General features: G+C 45.7%; 1 protein-coding gene across 3 annotated transcripts in view; it reads right to left on the reverse strand.

Moving 5' to 3' along the window:
• Positions 1-15,998, reverse strand: part of LOC140428452 (tyrosine-protein kinase Srms-like) — a 95,754-nt gene extending 79,756 nt beyond the window's left edge. For all 3 annotated transcript variants that reach the window (XM_072514929.1, XM_072514928.1, XM_072514927.1), the window contains exon 1: positions 15,482-15,998. In XM_072514929.1, the coding sequence (XP_072371030.1) occupies positions 15,482-15,858 (377 nt within the window). In that variant the 5' untranslated portion in view covers positions 15,859-15,998. The remainder of the gene's footprint in view (positions 1-15,481) is intronic.
• Between the last annotated feature and the right edge of the window lie 8,308 nt (positions 15,999-24,306).

Below are 24,306 nucleotides of genomic sequence, written 5' to 3' on the forward strand. Positions count from 1 at the left end.
CATCCATACTCTCTCTCTGAGCTTCAGCGCTAATACAAAGAACAAAGAACAAAGAACAAAGAAATGTACAGCACAGGAACAGGCCCTTCGGCCCTCCAAGCCCGTGCCGACCATACTGCCCGACTAAACTACAATCTTCTACACTTCCTGGGTCCGTATCCTTCTATTCCCATCCTATTCATATATTTGTCAAGATGCCCCTTAAATGTCCCTATCGTCCCTGCCTCCACTACCTCCTCCGGTAGTGAGTTCCAGGCACCCACTACCCTCTGCGTAAAAAACTTGCCTCGTACATCTACTCTAAACTTTGCCCCTCTCACCTTAAACCTATGCCCCCTAGTAATTGACCCCTCTACCCTGGGGAAAAGCCTCTGACTATCCACTCTGTCTATGCCCCTCATAATTTTGTATACCTCTATCAGGTCGCCCCTCAACCTCCTTCGTTCCAGTGAGAACAAACCGAGTTTATTCAATCGCTCCTCATAGCTTATGCCCTCCATACCAGGCAACATTCTGGTAAATCTCTTCTGCACCCTCTCTAAAGCCTCCACATCCTTCTGGTAGTGTGGCGACCAGAATTGAACACTATACTCCAAGTGTGGCCTAACTAAGGTTCTGTACAGCTGCAACATGACTTGCCAATTCTTATACTCAATGCCCCGGCCAATGAAGGCAAGCATGCCGTATGCCTTCTTGACTACCTTCTCCATCTGTGTTGCCCCTTTCAATGACCTGTGGACCTGTACTCCTAGATCTCTTTGACTTTCAATACTCTTGAGGGTTCTACCATTCACTGTATATTCCCTACCTGCATTAGCCCTTCCAAAATGCATTACCTCACATTTGTCCAGGTTAAACTCCATCTGCCATCTCTCCGCCCAAGTCTCCAGACAATCTAAATCCTGCTGTATCCTCAGACAGTCTCCTATTCTGTGCCTGAAGTTAAAGTTACAAGCTAGTTTGTTTCTCGGTTCTTCCTCATACTGTTTCACCATCTTGTGGTCATGCGTGGTAATATTAAGTTTTAATTTCTATTGCTGTGCTGGAAGTTGGATTCTCCATCTCCTTCTCATTAACAACTCTGATGGTGAGAAATCATTGTCAGTTTCGGTAACCCAGAAGAGCTTTATTAAGATTTTTATTCATCTTCAAGTCTTTGAAAGTTCATCTTAGCTTCTCTGTTTGCTTGAGGTTTATGAGATGAGCAGATTATGTGAATGAATCCACGTTCCTTTGCAAAATTTTGGAATAATCCATGAGTAAATTGCGGGCCATTGTCTGACACCACAATGCCTGGAATACCATGTGTCGCCTAAATTCTCTTCAGTGGATGAATGACTGATTCCTCCATGATGCTGTGCAATCTGTTCACTTTGATTCACCTTGAGTAGTAATAAATGAAAAAGGGAACCAATTGCCTTTAAAATCAAATAAATCAATTCCCGGATGCTCCCATGGCCTTGATGGAAATTAGAAGGTTCCTTTTGCTCCTGGATGTTCACTATACAAGGCAGATAATTAGAAATCATTTCTTCTATAGAATGAGTAATGCCTGGCTACCGGACTGATTGCTGGGCTCTCATTTCACATTTTACTTGCCTCAGTGACCTTGGCACAGAAACTCAACAATTTGTAATTTGTAAAACTGTGAGAAACGGATACTTCACTTAGGAGTCATAACAGAGACCAATAGGTACCTTTTATGTTAAACATAAATTTAACTTTAATTTAAACACAGAATCAATCACATTAGCAACAAAGTAACAGCTTTACAGCAGTAGTTCAAACAGTTCTTAAATAAAAGGAAAAACTTTAACTTAGGTGGATTGGCCATGCTAAATTGCCCTTAGTGTCCAAAATTGCCCTTAGTGTTGGGTGGGGTTACTGGGTTATGGGAATCGGGTGGAGATGTTGACCTTGGGTAGGGTGCTCTTTCCAAGAGCCGGTGCAGTCTCGATGGGCCGAATGGCCTCCTTCTGTACTGTAAATTCTATGTTAATCTGTGTTATTCCCTACACCTGCAACTATATATATATTCCAATTAAGCAAACCAATAAAGCTCAAAAACCACTTAGAAATAAAGTTAACAATCAGGTACTTGTTTTTTTCTGTGCAAAGACCTGGGAGAGAACCTTCCAAGAGCCAGCTGAAGCCCTGCCTTGTCAGACTAAAATCCTAGGGCAAACTGCAAAATGATAAATAGACCTGGTTCTACCCCTTAATTACATTCTTCAGTCTCCTCCCACTAAGTATGTACCATGACCTGTTTATCCAGCACTAGACGCTATCCTTCATAAATTATCTATACCCCAGGGATCCTCCAAAATCAAAACAATGTTCCAATAGCCATCTATTTATAAACAAGTAAATGGTTAAAACCAATTAGTTTCTCACTTTTACGACCCCTTAATCACACCTTCACATACTGCCTGTATGTATCTTAAACCAGCGTTTCTTTAAAACAGCACTACTGCACCAAATATAAAGTATAGTATATAGCAATTTCCTACATTCATCACAGGGATATAATAATAATCTTTATTAGTGTCACAAGAAGGCTAACATTAACACTGCAATGAAGTTACTGTGAAAATCCCCAAGTCACGGCACCTGTTCGGGTACACTGAGGGAGAATTCAGCACGTCTTTCAGGACGTGTGGGAGGAAACCGGAGCATCTGGAGGAAACCCATGCTGACACGGGAGAATGTGCAGACTGTGCACAGACAGTGATCCAAGCTGGGTACCGAACCGGTATCACTGGCGCTGTGAAGCAACAGTACTCAAAACTGTGCTACCGTGTTCAAACTGATGTTTTCTTGGAATGACTATTATGTTATTAAAAGCTAGGATATTATCTATGATTGTGAGGTTCTTTCTCTGTTCAACATACTGGATTATTAGCCTAGTCTGGCCATCCTTCTGGATAGCACTTAACAGGACACATTGTCATCATACAGCTTTTTTCTAGTAACCAGTAGATGCTGAGTAATGAGAGACATGTTGGATTCCAACTCTTTGATGAAATGCAAATGCTCTAAATTGGTTCCTTCACTGGCAACCTTGCTAGTGCATCTGCTGTCATCAGGTACTTCCCTTTGTGAGGGAGATATTAGGAAATTGGGTCCAGAAATGAGACCCCAATATAGCAGGCAATTTAGGGGTTAAACAGACCGAGGGGGAAAAAGCCTGCTAACACAGAGTCAGAGGGATAGGCGACATCTATCCGAGTTACACTTTCCCAGACAGACTTAAACTTGTTAGTGGGAATACACAGGATTCCGCAGATCCATCGTTCTTCGGGACACCTCTGTCTGACCAGCTATTAGTCCATTACAGAGTCTGATGGCCTCTTTGTCCATCAATGTATATCAATAGCCTGGCTCTGTTCTTTTGTATAAATGAGAGTGGACAATCAAACAGCCAAGATAATGCTGATGGATTCAAGCCTGAAGATCCCAGCAGAGAAGCTTTGTTTGAGCGGCTAGTTTGAGCCGAGAGAGAGGGAGAAGGAGAGCTATAAAATGCTGTTTTGAACAGTTACAAGGGAGAAGGTTCTGGATATCAACTGAGAAGGTCATGAATGTTGCCACCATGGCAGGCTTTGGAAAAAGGGTTCAGAACGAATGTCCCCACCAGAAGGAAAATACTTTGTAAATGTAAGTATTGCCTTTGTCTGCCTGTGAAAGTGGCATGAGAGTCACATGTTCTGTTACAGTGTTGTTTAATGGGAACTAGTATGTTAACAATAAGAAACAGCATGTAATCTACTATCATTAGGGTTGAAGTTTAAATGTTTAAATATTGTTTTCTTTTAATAATGTTTTAAAAAATAAAATAACCAAGCCCTATTTCTTATATTATTACTCAAAGAACAAAGAACAAAGAAATGTACAGCACAGGAACAGGCCCTTCGGCCCTCCAAGCCCGTGCCGACCATGCTGCCCGACTAAACTACAATCTTCTACTCCTTGAACAAATCGATCTTTCCGCACCATCTTAAAACTTTAAAAAGTTCTGGTTCTGGTTCAGCCTTTTAGCCTCTGTTGAGAGCTAAAACTCACTTTATTGGGAGCTTTCTATAGACACCCCAATAGCAGCAGAGAGGTGGAGGAACTGATTGGGCGGCAGATCTTGGAAAAGTGCAGAAGTAACAGAGTTGCTGTCATGGGTGATTTCAACTTCCCTAGTATTGATTGGAACCTCCTTAGTGCAAATGGTTTGGATGGAGCAGATTTTGCTAGGTGTGTACAGGAAGGATTCCTGACTCAACATGTAGATAGGCCAACTAGGGGGGAGGCCATAATCGGACTTGGTGCTCGGCAACAAACCAGGCCAGTTGTCAGATGTCTCGGTGGGAGAGCATTTCGGTGACAGTGACCACAACTCCTTGACCTTTACCATAGTCATGGAGAGGGAGAGAGGGACAGGAACAGACAGTATGTGAAGGTATTAAATTGTGGGAGGGGAAATTACACTGCTATTAGACAGGAGTTGAGGAGCATAAAGTGGGAACAACTGTTCTCAGGGAAATGCACAACTGTAATCTGGGGGTTGTTTAAGGAGCACTTGCTTCAAGTGCTGGATAGTTTTGTCCCACTGAGACAAGGAAGGAATGGTAAGGTGAAGGAGCCTTGGATGACAAGAGAAGGGGAGCTTCTAGTCAAGAGGAAGAAGGAAGCTTGCATAAGGTTGAGGAAGCAAGGATCTGACTCGGCTCTAGAGGGTTACAAGGTAGCCAAGAAGAAACTCAAAAATGGATTGAGAAGAACAAGAAGGGGGCATGAAAAATCTCTGGCAGAAAGGATTAGGTAAAACCCCAAGGCGTTCTACACTTATATGAGAAATAAGAGGATGATGAGAGTGAGAGTAGGGTCGATCAGGGATAGTGGAGAGAACTTGTGCCTAGAGTCTGAGGAGATGGGTGGGGGGGGGCTAAATGAATATTTTGCTTCAGTATTCACTAGAGAGAGGGACCTTGTTGCTCATGAGAACAGTGTGAACCAGGTTAATAGACTTGAACAGGTTGATATTAAGAAGGAGGATGTGCTGGAAATTTTGAAAAGCATCAGGATAGATAAGTCCCCTGGGCCTGACGGGATATAACCAAGGTTACTACGGGAAGCCAGGGAGGAGATTGCTGCGCCGTTGGCGATGATCTTTGTGTCCTCACTCTCCACTGGAGTAGTACTGGATGATTGGAGGGGGGTGAATGTTGTTCCCCTGTTCAAGAAAGGGAATAGAGAAATCCCGAGGAATTACAGACACATCAGTCTTACGTCTGTGATGAGCAAAATATTGGAAAGGATTCTGAGAGATAGGATTTATGATTGTTTTGAAAAACATAGTTTGATTAAAGATAACCAGCATGGCTTTGTGAGGGGCAGGTCATGCCTCACAAGCCTCATTGAATTCTTTGAGGATGTGATGAGATACATTGATGAAGGTCGGGCAGTGGATGTGGTGTACATGGATTTCAGTAAGGCATTTGATAAGGTTCCTCATGGTAGGCTCATTCAGAAAGTTAGGAGTCATAGGATACAGGGAAAGCTGGCTGTCTGGACACAGAAGTGGCTGGCCGAAAGAAGACAACGAGTGGTAGTGGATTGAAAGTATTCCGTCTGGAGGTCGGTGACCAGTGGTGTCCCGCAGGGATCTGTTCTGGGACCTCTGCTCTTTGTGGTTTTTATAAATGACTTGGATAAGGAAGTGGAAGGGTGGGTTAGTAAGTTTGCCGATGACACGAAGGTTGGGGGAGTTGTAGGTAGTGTTGAGGGCTGTTGCAGGTTCCATCAGGACATTGACAGGATGCAGAGCTGGGCTGAGAAGTGGCAGATGGAGTTCAACCTTGATAAATGTGAAGTGATTCATTTTGGAAGGTCGAATTTGAATGCTGAATACAAGGTTAAAGGCAGGATTCTTGGAAGTGTGGAGGAACAGAGGGATCTTGGATTCCACGTACATAGATCCCTCAAAGTTGCCACCCAGGTTGATAGGGTTGTTAAGCAGGCGTATGGTGTGTTGGCTTTCATTAACAGGGGGATTGAGTTTAAGAGCTGCGAGGTTTTGCTGCAGCTTTATAAAACCCTAGTTAGACCTCACTTGGAATATTGTGTCCAGTTCTGGTCGCCTCATTATAGGAAGGATGTGGATGCTTTGGAGAGGGTACAGAGGAGATTTACCAGGATGCTGCCTGGACTGGAGGGCATGTCATATGAAGAAAGGTTGAGGGAGCTAGGGCTTTTCGCACTCTAGCGAAGAAGGAAGAGAGGTGACTTGATAGGGGTGTACAAGGTGATGAGAGGCATGGATAGAGTGGATAGCCAGAAACTTTTCCCCAGGGCGGTAATGACTGTCATGAGGGGACATCATTTTAAGATGATTCAAGGAAGGTATAGGGGAGATGTCAGAGTCAGTTCTTTACACAGAGAGTGGTGGGTGCGTGGAATGCACTGCCAGCAGAGGTGGTGGAGTCAGAGTCATTAGGGACATTTAAACAACTCTTAGACAGGCACATGGACAGCAGTAAGTTGAAAGGGTGTAGGTTAGATTGATCTTAGATTAGGATAAATGGTCGGCACAACATCGTGGGCTGAAGGGCCTGTACTGTGCTGTACTGTTCTACGTTCTAACCAGGCATCCGTAACACCTTAAACATACTCTGTTAGGGAGAAATCTCTCATTTATCTTAATCTGAACCATTGGATTCTAGGTGGCTTCTTTGCAATCTCTTTCATGTTTAAAATAATGACTCGTGCCTTAAGTGTTCTGTTTCAATTTTGAACATCAATCCCTTCACATAATCTGAGAATGTTTTGCATGCCAATGTTTCTGCCAATTCTTTCTCCTCAGTTGTAGTTTGTCTTTTCTCTGTGTCTGAGAGTGACCTTGAAGCGTAGTAAACTGGTCTACATTTAGTGTCTGTCTGCACTTGAAATAATACTGCATCCACACCTGTAGACAATGCATCTGCTACTATGGTCAGTGTTTCTGGGTCACAATGTGCCAGAATTTCATAGGAAATTAATTTTTGATATTCTCAAAAGGATTTTCCTGGTCCATATTCCAACACCACGGATGACCCTACCTCAAAGGCTCATTGACCTCTGCCAAATTTAGTAGGAAATTGGCTACTCGGTTGATCATCTCAAGGAATCTCTGAAGTTCAATAATGTTCCTGATTTGTGGATACACTTTGATCATCCTTGTTCTTTGTGGGTCTTTTTGTTCCAGAGGCTTCTACAATGTGACCTAGAAATGTAATCATCAGTTTGGCTAACTGACATTTTTCAGTCAGCGTTTGGGTTGCACCATGTAAGTCCATCAGGACTGCAGTCATGCTCTTCTTTCATGGAGCTATGTATAAGTACAACATCTATATGGCACATTACTCCCTCCATGTCTTTTAGGTTTCAAGACATTGTTCTATGGAAAATTTCAGGAGCGTACGCAATTCCAAATGGTAATTTATTGAAGCAATGCCAACCGAATGGTGTTATAGAAGTGGTCAGCAGACTGGATTCCTTGCCCAGACACACCTGCCAAAACTCGCTGTTTGCATCTAATTTGTTGAATATTTAATTGGCTAATTGGTAATTCACTGAGGCTGTCTTGTGGACCTCATCTTCCAGTGATTTGTTTAGTGGAGTTAAATTCATCTCAAACCTCATAGAGTCATTTGGTTTTGGAACTAGGACCATTCCTGAGCACCATTTTGTTGGCATGGTTACTCGTGATATAAATCCTTGCTGTGGCGGGGGGGGGGGGGGGGGGGGGTGGGGGGGGGGGGGACTTTTCTTGATATAAAGAGGCAAATTGGTTGAGCATCAGCTCTTAGGGTAATATGATACTTGGTCTTCAATTTTCCCAGTCCTGTAAATAATCTTGGAAATCCATTCCTGTCTGTACTGTTGTAATGTCCACCAGTAACTTCATCAATCTTTTGAATTCGATTCAATTTTGAGAATACCCACCTGCTTAGTGAAGAAGATTCTTGATTCTGGACGACCTACAGAGGTTCAATGATTTCCATACTTCAATTTTGCTTTGTGTTGGCCTCTGACTTTCTGTGTAGTCCCGGCTAGACTCTGCAACTTGATAGATGAAGGTTGCAGTGTAATGTGCTGAAGCTGTTTTACTTTGTCACATAATACTGAAATTCCTGCCTTTGTGGCTGGTCTTAAACTCTGTGGGGAGTCCATCCGCTTCAAGTTTAATACCCCAGTATTTATTTTCTGTTTCATTTTCTTCCTCAAGGAAAGTTATTTCCCTTTCTGTGATTTTTTTCTCCTTCTTGTATGTGAAATATTTTTCCTTCTTTTTATAAGTTGTCAGTGTTTTTGGTAAGGAGACAGTTCAAATGTTCTATTTTCCCATGGTTGTGGCACTCTTCTCCCCTCCTGGGCATTCCTCCCGCTTGGGCAGGTTTTGCCCACCACACTGAGAGTGTTTCAAGATGGTGGCTGGTGCGCTTTCCCCCATTTTGCAGACATCTGTTTTGATGCATTTCCTTTTTAAAGGCCTGCATATTGAATGGATTCACTTATTCATTTCCATGGGACCTTGCCTTCTCTATGAACAAATGCTCTATTTTTTTTTCTGAGCTCAGTTCATCTCGCAATTTGTACCACCTTGACTAGAGTTAAATCTTCTCTTGGCTGCAAGAGGTTTGATAGAGCTTCATCTGAGACCCCAACTACTATTTGATCACAAATCAATTCATCCCTCAATATTCTGTAGCACAATATATCTGCCAACCTGTATAGATTGTTAATGAATTTGATTGGTCTTTACCTTTGTTAGATTTTGCCCTTTCTACAATTAAATGTTTGCTAAAATATGAATTAAATTTTTGCGGGAATTCCTCGTAAGAATTTGAAGTTTCATTAACACCTTGCCTCACTATTACATCATCAGCAATAGCTTCAAATGCACACAAAGTAATTTACTGACCCGATCCTTTTGTACTTCTTTGTGCAAACGAGAAGCGGTTCTATATCTCGAAAACCTCTATCTCCAGTTGTCCCAATACAGAGCTTGTTGCCTTCAGTGCTCCAGGATTGCTTTGAGAGCGGTGCTGTTGATTCCATACTTGTACCACACCCTGGAACAGTTGCTGCTTACTGGTGTTGCTTGTTGATTCTGGTCGCTGCTCACTGTCATCTGGATTCTGAGTCTTTGTCTCAGCATGTACCTATCGCACCCGCGATGCTCCAACTTCCTGGTGAGTTTTTAATCTATCACTTTAATCCTTCTTTCAAGGATCTCTTGAATTACCAGGTCTGTAGCTACTTTGTGGATTTTTCTGGGTCTTTTACTTACTGTTTGTGGCCTCCATGATTCATTGTGTTGTTCAGGATGTACATAAGGTTCTTTGCCCATCTCAAGGAAGGCTTCCAAACAAGTGGAGGACCAAGGAAGCTCTTCAATGACACCCTGAAGGCTTACCTCAAGAAATGCAACATTGACATCAGTGCCTAGGAGACTCCTGCTCCTGATTGAAGGGACACAATTCTTCGAGGATGCATGACGGCAAGAACAGGCCCAGAAAAAGAGCCTGAGTAAGGGATACCAGCGATTTAGAGTCAAAGGACCGATTCCACCTCCTGGAAACACCTGCCAAGTGTGTGTGGTCGAAGATGCGGCTCTCGGACATCAACCACGCAAGGGCCCACAGAATCCATGACCAGTAATGCAAAGTTTCTTAGGTGGACAGTAATACTCGTTAGCGAGTGATCATCGAAGAAGAAGATTCTTCCAAAGTAAGATGCGCGAGACTGTAGTTTATTAAAACCATTACTCCTTATTTACAACTACTGTACACATGTTTGGAACTCTGCACAAGTCTTGAACTTCTGCCCCCTCCAGAACTCTTTTACCCAATTATTTGGTGTTACATCTTCATTACATCAGCATCATGTGCTTCTGGTGTTAACCCTTTACTCTACACAGGTCATCCATACATCCATTCGGGAAGGCAAATTCTATTACAACAGATCTCTCGGGCAATATTTTAACTGATCTGAAAATACATGGTGCAATTTAAAGCAAGCTAGCAATTTAAATGAAGGAAGATTCAAAGATTGGTGCTACTAATTGAAAAACTAATTGTGATTCAACTACTCGCAAAAAGGTAGCTTGTTTGTAACCATCATTAACCTTTCTTAGTCAGGCAGGCTTTCTAATACATAGAAACATAATACATAGAAGCAGGAGAAGGCTATTCGGCTCTTCGAGCCTGCTCCGCCATTCATTATGATCATGGCTGATCATCCAACTCGCCTTCCCCCCCCATATCCCTTGATCCCTTTAGCCTCAAGTGCTATATCTAATTCCTTCTTGAAATCACACAACGTTTTGGCCTCAACTGCTTACTATGATAGTGAATTCCGCAGATTCACCACTCTCTGGGTGAAGAAATGTTTTGTCACATCAGTCCTAAAAGTTTAGCCCTTATCCTCAAACTATGACCCTAGTTCTGGACTCCCTCACCATCAGGAGCATTTGAATCTACCCTGTCTAATCCTGTTAAAATTATATAATGTTACAATGAGTATTTGTTGAAGGACAGAACATATAAAAGAATCACTTCTCTCTTAGTTTCTTTTTTAAACATTGAAATTCCTTTTCCTCCAGCATTGGAAAATAAAGCTGTAAGCATGGAACAACAATTTAAGCGGTATTTTGCTTATTTTAGTGTTTAATTCACTGCTATTTCACTTCCAGGAATGCCTTGTGGAAGTACTGCTTCAACTCAAGTTCCACCCCTCATGCTTTGAATCCGACCAGTACTACAGATATTTCTGGGACACCTGTATATAGTGTTCAGTTGTATGTCTGCAATACTCGGGAAACATCATTTTTGAAATGAAATCTTGTGCCCTTGATTAGTAAACCCGGGCATTTTAACGGGGAATTATTGTTATTTTGAGGAAATAAAATTACTTCATTTCTGGAGCAGGTGGCTCAATAAAAAATAAATGTAATGTCTGCCATGTTGAACAATGGGTAATGTTTGTATTGCAATACCTTCTTCATCTTTGGCAGTTCATTTTATTTAAGCTACCGGTTGGCCAGTCCAAAGGTCTTTTAACCATGGGATCTTGTCTGAATTCAGCCCAGACCAATAAGATGACAATCTCCTGCCTGTTGACTGGAAGATTTCATTTCATTTATTATTGTCACAAATATTAGTATACAGTGAAAAGTATTGTTTCTTACAAGCTATACAGACAACGCGTACCGTACATAGGGAAGGAAGGAGAGACGGCAGAATGTAATGTTACAGTCATAGCTAAGGTGTAGAGAAAAGATCAACTTAATACGAGGTAGGTCCATTCAAACGTCTGATGGCAGCAGGGGAGAAGCTGTTCCTGAGTCGGTTGGTACGTGCCCTCAAACCTTTGTATCTTTTTCTTGCCGGAAGAAGACACAGTGGGATAAACAGCTGGCTTGTAATGCAGAACAAGGCCAGCAGCGTGGGTTCAATTCCCGTACCGGCCTCCCCGAACAGGTGCCGGAATGTGGCGACTAGGGGCTTTGCACAGTAACTTCATTGAAGCCTAATCGTGACAATAAGCGATTATTATTACTAGAAGAGAGTATGTCCGGGGTGTGTAGGGTCCTTAATTATGCTGGTTGCCTTTCTGAGGCAATGGGAATTGTAGACAGAATCAATGGATGGGAGGTTGGTTTGCATGAAAGATTGGGCTACATTTGTGACCTTTTGTAGTTTCCTGCGTCGTATTTGAATTGAGCAGTTTCAATTTGTACTGTTGTGTTTGGATCTACAACTCAAAAACTAGCGATTTCCCCCATCTCACCCAGGAGGGCTGGTGTGGAAAACGGAAAACACAGGTCTAACCTCCCTTTATTCCAAAGAGCACAACATTTCTCCGCAAGATCAGGTCGTCATAGTAGTATTGGTCCAGATATTTTATTACAACTTTGGTGTGAATTTCCAGTCTCAGTACAGCAGAGCCAGTTCTGCCTGTATTCTATCCAACAATCTTCTATTGAGCAACATGATTCACCGGTCATACATCTCAGACATTTGAAAGGCTTTGCAGTGCTCACATTGACTGTTGCATTTGCTTATGTCTTGGTGACTGCAATAGTAATATGCATGGTATGCTTAGAGTGCCTGGAATTTACCTTTGGGTGCAATCTGAATGTTAGGAACAAATATGTGACCATTCCACTCCTATTCTGACAATGCTAAATTACATTGACATTTCTGGCAAATCTCATGAGAATATACCCAGAAATAAACTGAATGCAACAGCCAAGACCCAACGCCAAACATACACCAGATAATCATTTTCCAAATATGAAAATTTAAGTTAACAATCATTCATGTACATCAGGCACAGCCAAAGGGTGAAGACGCTGCAATCAGGAAGTGTGACATACTTCTTCCATGAAAAATGCATTCATAAAATCAGAAAATAGAGTGCAGGTCTCAATGATGATAAATCTTAAAAACAATACCCAACGTTTCAATGAAACACCAGAAATAAATTTGTTTATTTCTGTGCCTAAAATCTGGTTGTAATTTGAAGGGGAGTCTCTGGGTAAGTGCAATTTTTGGAAACGTTTGTGTGAGGCCCAGTTACAACAAGAATAACTTATATTTTACAGTGTTAATGGTGTAAATGCCCCAAGGTGCTTCACAGGAGTGCACCAAATTGACTTTGACACCATGGCCGTCATTCTCCGACCCCCCCCCCCGCCGGGTTGGAGAATCGCCGGGGGCTGCCGTGAATCCCGCCCCCGCCGGTTGCCGAAATCTCCGGTACCGGATATTCGGCGGGGGCGGGAATCGGGCCGCGCCGGTTGGCGGGTCCCCCCCGCTCGATTCTCCGGCCCGGATGGGCCGAAGTCCCGCCGATAAATTGCCTGTCCCGCCAGCGTAAATTAAACCACCTTTTGAACGGCGGGACAAGGCGGCGTGGGCCAGCTCCGGGGTCCTGGGGGGGGGGGCGCGGGGCGGTCTGGCCCCGGGGGGTGCCCCCACGGTGGCCTGGCCTGCGATCGGGGCCCACTGATCCGCGGGCGGGCCTGTGCCGTGGGGGCACTCTTTCCCTTCCGCCTCCGCCACGGTCTCCACCATGGCGGAAGCGGAAGAGACTCCCTCCACTGCGCATGCGCGGGAAACTGTCAGCGGCCGCTGACGCTCCCGCGCATGCGCCGCCCGGGGATGTCATTTCCGCGCCAGCTGGCGGGGCAACAAAGGCCTTTCCGCCAGCTGGCGGGGCGGAAATTCCTCCAGCGTCGGTCTAGCCCCTCAATGTTGGGGCTCGGCCCCCAAAGATGCGGAGCATTCCGCACCTTTGGGGCGGCGCGATGCCCGTCTGATTGGTGCCGTTTTGGGCGCTAGTCGGCGGACATCGCGCCGTTTCGGGAGAATTTCGCCCCAAGCTACAAAAAGGAAATTATGACAAATGTTTGGTCAAACAGGTATACTTTAAGGAATATCTTAAGCAGAGAGGAAAGCGAGGTGAAATGGTTTTGTGAGAGTGTTCCAGAGCTTCAGGGCTCACTAGCAGAAAGCAGAGAAGTCAATGGTTTAAAAAAAAATTATTTCGCAGGATGTGGGCTTCGCTGGCTGGACCAGCAGTTTTATTGCCTATTCCTAATTGCCCTCGAGAAAGTGGTGGTGAGTTACCTTCTTAAACCACTGGAGTCCATATGTTGTAGGTACTCCAATGTGCTGTTAGGAAAGGAGTTTGAGGATTTTGGCCCAGTGACAGTGAAGGAACGGCGGGTGATATAATTCAAAGTCAGGATGGTGTGTGGATTGAAGGGGAACTTGCATGTGACGATGTTCCCATGCATCTGCTGCCTTTGTTGTTCTAGGTGGTAGAGTTCATGGGTTTGGAAGCGGCTGTCAAAGGTGCCTTGGTGAGTCCAACCTCTAGATGGTACACACTGCTGCCACTATACATCGGTTGTGAAAGAAATGGAGGTTGAAGTTGGTGGAAAGAATGCCAATCGAGTGGACTGCTTCTTGCATGTTGTTGGAGCTGCACTCATCCAGGCAAGTGAAGGAATTCCACCACACCCCTGATTTGAGCCTCTGGATGGTAGGTAGGCTTTGGGGAGTCAGGTGGAGAATTACTCTCTGCAGGATTCCTAGCCTCTGAAGTGCTCTTGTCTCCATGGTATTTATATGGCTGGCCCAGTTCAATTTCTGGTCAATCGTAACCATTAGAATTTTGTAATGCTACTGATTGTCAACGGGAGATGGTTGGATCCTCTCTTGTTGTAGATAGTCATTGGCTGGCACTTGAGTGGCGTGTTATTGCTACTTTTCAGCCCAAGCTTGCATGCTGCTGCATTTGCATATGGATTGCTTCAGCACCTGAGGAGTTATGAATGGTGCTGAACATTGTTCAATGGTCAGCGAACAAACCACTTCTGACCTGATGCTAGGTGCGACTCCACCAGTGACTCTCATTTTTGCCAGGACTCCTCGGTGCCACACCCGATCAAATGTTGCCTTGATGTCTGTGGTAGTATGTATTAGGGGTCATGTGGGACTGGAAGCCCTAATGTCACTGGCTGACAGATCCCGGGTCCTGGTTGGCCGTTGACCTCTAGCTCCGCCCTGAAGGCGGAGTATAAGAAGCCGGAGTCCTCCCCCGCAGGCCAGTCTACTACCGAGCTGCGGGGGAACAGACACGCTTAATAAAGCCTCATCGACTTCACTCTATTCGTCTCTCGGAGTCTTTGTGCGCTACAATGTCAAGATGCACCCCAAGAGGCACTCGCTGCACCCCTTGAGCAGCTCTTTTGCCCCATGTTTGAACCAAGGCTGTAATGAGGTCAGGGGTTGACTGGCCCTGGCGGAACGCAAACTGAGCAGTGAGTAGGTAAGTGCCGCTTGATAGCACAGTCCACAACACCTTGTCCACCAATCCTTCCTGCACCTTGCTGAGTAGGCAAGAATTAGAGGAGGCAGATAGCTCAGAGAGCTGTAGAGCTGGAAGAGGTTACTGAAACAGGGAGGGGCAAGGACCGGGAGGGATTCGAGGTCGGGGCATTACTATGGACAGAGTTGTGTTTGGGCAGAGGGGTGAATAGATTATCATAAAAGGTGAGGAGATTTGAGCACATTGCACTTACAACAAAATGAATTTATATAGCATCCTCAACATAGCAACAACACCCCGAAAGTTTTGCAGGAGCATAACTAGATCACATTTGATATCAAGCCACAAAATAAATGCTTGGTGAACAGAAATTTGACCAAAGAGGCAGTTTACCCACATTTCCACCGCTTGTTGGACCTGCGACCAGATGCCCAATATATTTTTAGAAGTAAATATGTAGGAAATTTCAGACTATATTTTTTCCAGGAGCTATATGAATCTCGTCTGCCAAAGAACCGAGTATTCGTATTGACTGACTTATTTTGCTGACTTATACACTGTTCAGCAGGAAAGGACAGCATGTGCAGGATTTGCCAATACAATTACTTACGGTTCATTTGAAAGCTGCTCAATTACTTGCACATAATTGGTGGGCACCAAGCCCTCAGCCCCTTTGGAGCCGGCGCTTTTCTGTGCAAATAAATATTCGCCCTCATCTCGGATGATTCTCAGCCTCTCCCCCTTCTTCAGCGACAACTCTTCTGGCGACCTGGCCTGGAAGTCGTACAGGGCGGCGTAGACGGGTCTGGATTTGGTAGCCAGCAACGGAGTTGGGGTTAACTGCGGCAGTCTCGACTCTAGGGGGGGACAAGAGATGACGGCGATCTCCGGTCGACTTGGGGAAGCCTGGGGAGAGGCAGGAACGGGCCAAATGCGGTCCCACAGCTCCTGCAGACAGGACAGGCAGCTCCGACAGCCCTTTTCCATCACATTCACTCGCTGATGGGATTTGCGATTTCTATGAAACTGCTCCAGAGTTTACTGGCGCTGCTTGGTAGCAGGGATCCAGTAACCTAGGTTCGATTCACCCTTGCAGCACATTCACGTTCATCTTCTGCCTACCTGTGCTCAGTCTCTAGGGGGAAGGGTTCACTTCCTGCAGATACAGATCAGGTGGAACCAGTTTTCAAATCTCAGCCGCAGGTATGCGGAAATCCACTCAAGCCACCGCAATCTGTGGTAGCTACGTGGAGATTCCGGTGCTGGACTGGGGTGGGCACAGTAAGAAGTCTTACAACAACAGGTTAAAGTCCAACACGTTTTCTGGGAAATCACTAGCTTTTGGGGCGCTGCTCCTTCACCTGATGAACTTGTCATTTCAAATAAAACCTGCTGGACTTTAACCTGGTGCTGTTAAGACTTCTTGCTGTGCCCACTGGAATCAGGTTAAACCTCGAACGGTATAATAATAATGATGTGGAGATGCCGGCGTTGGACTGGGGTGAGCACAGTACGAAGTCTTACAACACCAGGTTAAAGTCCAACAGGTTTGTTTCGATGTCACTAGCTTTCGTAGCGCTGCTCCTTCCTCAGGTGAAATAGTATCGGCTTGCACTAGAATTCTACCCCGCAATTAAATAAGAGAGCAGTTTTACAGTAAAGCTCCTAGTTCAGGGGCAGGGTGGGTAGAATCAGAGCTGGCACTCGGTGAGCAGAACAACATTAAAAACACTCTGCTCAACTGTACCTGGCGGGACATCTAAACGGTAACAACTGCCAGGCACGGTGCTTGAGGTGAAGTGCTCGGAATCCCTGATGTTTATCTGCTTTGATTTTCTGCCAGGCTGCTGGAGCCCCACTCTGCCCAGTACTTCATGCTTTTCTTTCTGTATGTCTGTCGATCTATCCACACTGTGCCTCCTGATATGCTCCTTTTCATTCTTTGATTTCTCCCATTGTGCCTTGTGCTGTTATCACTTGGCATGCTCTTATTAAGCATCTTCTATGTCATTCTCTGCGCCCCCCTCCCCCCTCAAACACACACTTTTCTACCTGTTCCTTCTTAAAGTACTGCTCATCTCTCATACTTTACAGTTCTAGTGCAGGGTCCATACCTGAACATGAACTTTGCTATTCTCTTCACCGATATTGCTTGACTCAGCACGTTCCAAATTGGTGACAACATTTGACACATTCACAATGCTGAAAGTGGGCAGAGATAATGTTTTTGTCCCATAGAACTGTAAACAATATAACTCAAAAAAAATAACGGACGGATTTCAGTAGAACCCAAGGAAGAACGGATTGGTTGTTGGCAAAGATGCATACCTGGATACGGATTCTGCCATGTTTCTTAAAGGATCCATTAACATTGGGAGATAGGACGAGTTTACTTTTATGTGTATAGGATGTTGTTGATTGTTTTAGAAAGTTGTGGATTGCCACAGGTGCTGTGGGTGAATCCGCCATGGCTGTCACACCGTGAGCCGAGTTTTCAGAGCAGGTTGTTGTATATGGGTTGGTCTAAAGCCAATGGGAGCTCCCAATAAAAATATTTATTTTTGATGCTTTGTAGGTACAGAGCTCCATAATTGGAATAACATTGAGTTAACACAGCAAGGTGGAAGTATGCACTCTGATCAGTGTCCTCTTCGCATTATATTTGTGGTCTGTTATTTTAATAAATGTATAAAAATAGACTTTACAGTACAAAAAGTATTTTGGCTCAAACAATCACGTCAGTGAGCACAGAGTTCAAATGGCAATTACACACCCTCTACAATAACTTTATTTCCTTGCCTTTGATCCACCTATCTGATCTAATCTTGAATGTTCACATAGTTTCTATCTCAGCAACGAATCCTGGGAGAGAATTTCACAGCGTCACTGCTTCCTGTTCACTTACATTTAATCGTATTTTAGTAGCATTTTCTCAGATCTCAGCCTCTGGAAATGATTTCCCTTCATAATTTCACCCAGCAAGCCACTCCATTCAAAGGCAATTAGGAATGGGCAGGAAATGATGACCCAGCCATCGACTTCCATGAATGAATAGAAATTTTAAAAACTATAACTACAGACTCATCACAGTATTATATAGGCTCACCACTGCATTTTTTAATATTCTGATCTCTAGAATTCCATTAGTCTTTCTTTTTAAATGGTCTTATCGGCCTTGAAAGTCCAGTAAGCCTGTATCTCCAAATCCTTTTGTACTTGTGGTGCACTTTAATTATAAGTACAATTAGTTTTTTTTCAGGAAGACCTCAAACATACTGACATTGGATTCCATAGCTACTTTGTAACCCGTCCCCCATGTAACCAAAACATTGCGGGTGCTGGAAATCTGAAATAAAAACAGGAAATGCTGGGTACACTCAACAGGTTGGGCAGTATCTGTGGAGAGAAACAGTTAATATTGAGACCTTGAGTCACATGGTTAGGGTTAGGGTTACTTCGGTTGTCCTGCTGTCTTCCCTCAGTGGTTCTGAGTGGTTTCTGGCAATGTGGCGATTTTAAAGATGTAGATGGAAAATGTGTTCTTCTGGAGACAGTAATGCTGGGGTGAATCCTGAAATTGCTGTCTGGCACCTGGATAATTAGAGTCAGCAAGCATGGTTTGAAGTTGGGTTGGAAAGAGAAGGAAAGGAACTCACTCAAGTCTTGTTCCCTCAGCCTCTCAGTTGCTTGGATTTAAAAAGAAAGTATGGGTTGAAGACCCAGAAAGTTGTTGGATGGTCCCATGACCAATCCTATTCAAACATGGTGGTGCCTAGTGTATACTACTTGCAACTCTATTAGATCATGCCTGGGAATCTCTTTCTTAGCCATGGTCCCAATGTCCACGTGGTTAGGTTCAGTGGTTTGCCTCCACCCAGTTGAGTATCCCAGATTGTCTTGCTGCTTTGCTAATGGGACAGGAGATGTGGTTTACTCATAGTCCCCTGAGTTCATTGTCCTTGAATGGTTTGTGCAGACATGGAGTCACCATCACAGTGGTGGTATAAAGGTACAATGATGCAACTGTGTAGCCATAGAACCATAGAAACGTTACAGTGCAGAAAGAGGCCATTCAACCCATTGTGTCTGCACCTACCAATAAAAAAATAAAATAAACTAGCCGCTCATTTTAATCCCATTCTCCAGCACCTGTTCCGTTGCTTTGCAAGTTACACACTTCAGTTGTAGATCCAGATACTTTTTAATTGAGTTGGGCAGTTTAATCTCAATGATCAGCTTAAGCAATGAATTCCAGATGCCACCACCCTCTGGGTGAAAAAGTGCTTTCTCATGTCGCCTCTAGCCATCTTTAGCTGTGAGTGCCATAGAATTCCTGCAGAGCAGAATGAGGCCATTCAGCCCATCAGGTCTGCACCAACCCTCTGAAAGAGCACAAGACCTCGGCCCACTCCCCCGCCCTATCGCATTAAACCAGTAACCTACGCTTTGGACACTAAGTGGAAATTTAGCATGGTCAATCCACCTAACCTGCACATCTTTGGACCATGAGAGGAAATGGAGCACCAAGAGGAAACCCACACAGACTTGCGGAGAACGTGCAAACTCCACAGAGTCAGACAAGGTTGAAACTAAATCCTGGCGATGCGAGGCAGCAGTGCTAACCACTGTTCCACCATATCGCCCAGCAAATCACTGGAATGTAGTTTTAGTTTTTAGTTTTAAAATGTTCAATTTGGGTTTCCATCCAGTGGATTCAGAAATCATATTTAACACAATACAGATAAAGAGTTAAATTGCATGATAAATAGCATCCAATTCTGACATAAACATTGTACCTGTCATAACTATTCATATCCAAAAAGAAAATGCTGGAAAATCTCAGCAAGTCTGGCAGCATCTGTAGGAGAGAAAAGAGCTAATGTTTCGAATCCAGATGACCCTTTGTCAAAGCTAAAGACAAAGAAAGTGGGAAATATTTATACTGTGGAGTGAGAAAGCTGAGTCATAGCCACGGAAAGCCAGGGAAACGGGGTGCTAATAGACACGGAAAGTAAAGGAAAATATTGCGAATGGCAGTCCCCAGAGAGAACAAAAGGTGTGAAAGGCCAAACTGCAGAGAAACTAACATCAGAGGGTAAACTGTGACAGCTGTAGATGTGGGGGGGAGGGGAAGGGGGAAGCAAAGGGGAGAAAGGGTAACAAAAGGTGGATAAGATGGGGGGGGGGGTGAATATTGATAAAGAAAGAGAGGAGAGAAAGAAATGGTAAAAAACAGTTAAAATGAAATGGGATGAAAACAAATGGGTTGTGGTGGGGTAGAGCTAATCATCTGAAGTTGTTGAATTCGATATTGAGACCGGAAGGCTGTAGTGTACGTAACCGGAAGATGAGATGTTGTTCCTCCAGTTTGCGTTGAGCTTCACTGGAACATTGTAGCAGGCCAAGGACAGACATGTGGGCATGGGAGCAGGGTCTTGTGTTAAAATGGCAAGCAACGGGAAGGTCAGGGTCCTGAATGTGCACAGACCGAAGTTGCGCAGCAAAGTGATCACCCAGTCTGCGTTTGGTCTCTCCGATATAGAGGAGACCACATTGGGAGCAGCGAATGCAATAGACCAAATTGGAAGAGGTGCAAGTGAAACGCTGCTGATCCTGGAATGAGTGTTTTGGGCCTGGGATGTTAAGCATGGAAGAGGTAAAGGGGCAAGTGTTACATCTTCTGCGATTGCATGGGAAGATCCCATGGGTGATGGGAGAGGTGTTGGGTATGGTGGAGGAGTGGACTAGATTGTCTCGGAGGGAACTTTTGACCTTTCACACCTTTTGTTCTCTCTGGGGACTGCCATTCGCACTCTTTTCCCTTACTTTCCATGTCTATTAGCACCCCGTTTCCCTGGGTTTCTGTGGCTATGACTCATCTTTCATTCTCACTCCACAGTATAAATATTTCCCACTTTCTCTGTCTTTAGCTTTGACAAAGGGTCATCTGGACTCAAAATGTTAGCTCTTTTCTCTCCTACAGATGCTGCCAGACCTGCTGAGAATTTCCAGTATTTTCGTTTTGGTTTCAGATTCCAGCATCCGCAGTAATTTGCTTTTATAACTATTAATATGGTTTGTTTCAACAATCTCAGGTGCTTCTCAATTCTATCTTTGTAACTTTTTTTTATTACAACCAATTTAGTTCCACACCCGAATATCATTTTCATTTTGCCAGTATGGGCATGTCCTTTCTGTTACAACAAAGGGTGTGAATAATTACGGGTAATATCACCTTGGAGATACTTAGCCTAAATGAATACATCCCTTTGCTTATGGAAATCATGAAAGAGTCATTGTCATTCTTTAACATGTCTTAAAACATACAAAGATTATGTACTAGATTGGTAATTATTGAGGGGTAAATCAGCCCTTTGAATATTAATTTAAAAAGTATCTCAAATCAAATGCCATTTTCTCACCGAGACGTTCTCCAAGAGGACGACCACATCATAGACTCCCTACAGTGCAGAAGGAGGCCATTTGGCCCATTGAGTCAGCACCAACCCTCTGAAAGAGCATCCTACCTAGGCCCAATCCCCCACCCTATCCCCCTAACCCCATCTAGCGGCAATGTAACATGTCCAATCAACCTAACCTGCATATTTTTGGACTGTGGGAGAAAACTGGAGCATCCGGAGGAAACCCACAAAGACACAGGAAGAATGTGCAAACTCCACACAGTCACCTGAGGTCACAATCGGACCTATGGCTTTGGCGCTGTGAGGCAGCAGTGCTAACCACTCTGCCACTGCACTGCCCCTAAGGATTAAAATTATCCATGGTGTTAGACATTTCATTCCAATATTTTAAAGAAACTTATTTGAAATGGACAGTGGAGTGCTTGAGAGGGACAGTTAGTTTCTTTTATTCACTTTTATTTATTTTCCAGTTTGACAATTTACCTTTCTGGGATACTGCTTATTCATCTTATTAGGTGAAAGAGTTAAAAATCATATAGGTTTAAATTAAAAACCTAACAGGCTCACAAGGGCTGCTGAATGCTAGCTGGTAAATTCTTAAAGACAGAAACTACTGATGAGAAAGCAGTTGCTACAGCACAGACTGTCTACATATGAGCATTCAAGGACACTTTGTATATTAATTATGGGAAGGATGTACTCACACAGCTTACACACAAAAACTCAATTGATCATTATGCGGTTGCAGCCCATGTGCGTCTTACAAAACACTGGACAATGAGATGGGAGTATGAGTACCACAGCTCAGGCGTTTCTTCATCTTGCTCATGTCTAGCAGTTAACAGATAAATATGCATTTCTAGATCTTGGCCAGTGAGGGCAAGATCCAGATTGTGCTGGTCCTCGTGAGTCCGGTAACACTCGCAGTTTTCCGTTAAGCGCGAAAAAGGAACAGTACCTTTGATTCTTTATACAACAGCAACTAAGCGTCGAACAAATGGTAGCAGAGAGATAGTGACTGTGCAAATGTGAAGGGTTGAAAGATACAACTTTTCCAGACCAAACCAAGGAGTGAGTGAGAAGAGAAAAAAAAAGAAGATATATGGCTGCACCTAGGATAAAGATGGCCGGATATGTCTACCCCCCCCCCCTCATTTTCTGAAAGGGGATCGTACGACCAATGGAGAAGTGCGGTAGTTATGTGGACTAAGGTAACCGCCTTGGGAAAGAGAAAACAAGGTATGGCATTGGCTCTTTCTCTACCATATGGCAGTAAAATCCGAAGCAAAGTGTTTTCTGAGCAGGAATTGGAAGAGTTAGACTCAGAAGAAGGTCTGTGACTCTATTACGTTATATGGATAAGATTTATAAAAAGGATTACTTGTTAGGTGCATATGAAGCATAGTCGGATTTTAATAGGTTCTGGAAAACAGAGGATTTCCCCATTGAAGACTATATAATGGAATTTGGCAGACTATATAAAAGGCTGCAAAAACACAACAAGGAATTTCCACAGTCTGTGTTGGCCTTTAAATTACTTGGCTGTGCTAGAGTGAGCAACATGATAGGCTCCTGGTTTTGACAGGAGTTCAGTTTGCGAATAAGGATACCTTATTCGATCAGGGGCGTCATTCTCTGACCCCCCAGCGGGTCGAAGAATGGCCGTTGGCCGCCGTGAATCCCACCCCCGCCGGTTGCCGAAGTCTCCGAAGGGAGAAAAGTCGGCGGGGCGTTAATGGCGCCGCAGACGTCGGAGAATGGCACGGGTGTGCGCAACGCAGCCGATTTTGGGCCTGCCGATATTCTCCCTTCCGGATGGGCCGAAGTCCCGTCGACGTGATGACCGGTCACGTCGACGTAAATCAAACCTCCTTTTAATCGGCGTGAACCTGTGCTCCAGGTTCACGCCGACCAGCGTGGAGGTGAGTGACGGCCTGGGGGGTTGGCCGCTGGGCAGGCGATGGCGTGGCCGCAGTCTGAATGTGTGGGGAGAGGTGTGTCTAGGGTTGTGTGTGTGTGTGTGCGGCGGGGGGGGGGGGGGGGTGGTTAGAGTGGGCTGGGCTCCGGGGGAGTGCCAGGAGGGGGGTCTGTGTCGGGGAGGAGGATGGGGGGTCCGTGCCGGGGAGGAGGATGGGAGGTCCGTGCCGGGGAGGAGGATGGGGGGTCCGTGCCGAGGAGGGGGATGGGGGGGGTGGTCCCTGCCGGGGAGGGGGATGGGAGGTCCGTGCCGGGGGGGGGAATGGGGGGGGGGTCCGTGCCGGAGAGGGGCTTGGGGGGGGGTCCGTGCCGGGGAGGGGGATGGGGGGGGCCCCATGCCGGGGAGGAGGATGGGGGGTCCATGCCCGGGAGGAGGATAGGCGGGTCCGTGCCGGGGAGGAGGAAGGGGTCCGTGCCGGGGAGGGGGATGGGGGGTCCGTGCCGGGGAGGGGGATGGGGGGGGGTCCGTGCCGGGGAGGGGGATGCGGGGTCCGTGCCGGGGAGGAGGATGGGCGGGTCTGAGCCGGGGAGGAGGAAGGGGTCCGTGCCGGGGAGGGGGATGGGGGGTCCGTGCCGGGGAGGGGGATGGGGCCCGTGCCGGGGATGGGGGATGGGGGGGGGGCCCGTGCCGGGGAGGAGGATGGGGGGTCCGTGCCGGGGAGGAGGATGGGGGGGTCCGTGCCGGGGAGAAGGGCGGGGTCCGTGCCGGGGAGGAGGATGGGGGGTCCGTGCCGGGGAGGAGGATGGGGGGTCCGTGCCGGGGAGGGGGATGGGGCCCGTGCCGGGGATGGGGGATGGGGGGGGCCCGTGCCGGGGAGGAGGATGGGGGGTCCGTGCCGGGGAGGAGGATGGGGGGGTCCGTGCCGGGGAGAAGGGCGGGGTCCGTGCCGGGGAGGAGGATGGGGGGTCCGTGCCGGGGAGGAGGATGGGAGGTCCGTGCCGGGGAGGGGGATGGGGGGTCCGTGCCGGGGAGGGGGATGGGGGGGCCGTGCCGGGGAGGAGGATGGGGGGTCCATGCCGGGGAGGGGGATGGGGG

This window comes from Scyliorhinus torazame, chromosome 8 (assembly GCF_047496885.1).
Source record: "Scyliorhinus torazame isolate Kashiwa2021f chromosome 8, sScyTor2.1, whole genome shotgun sequence".
Lineage (NCBI taxonomy): Eukaryota > Metazoa > Chordata > Chondrichthyes > Carcharhiniformes > Scyliorhinidae > Scyliorhinus > Scyliorhinus torazame.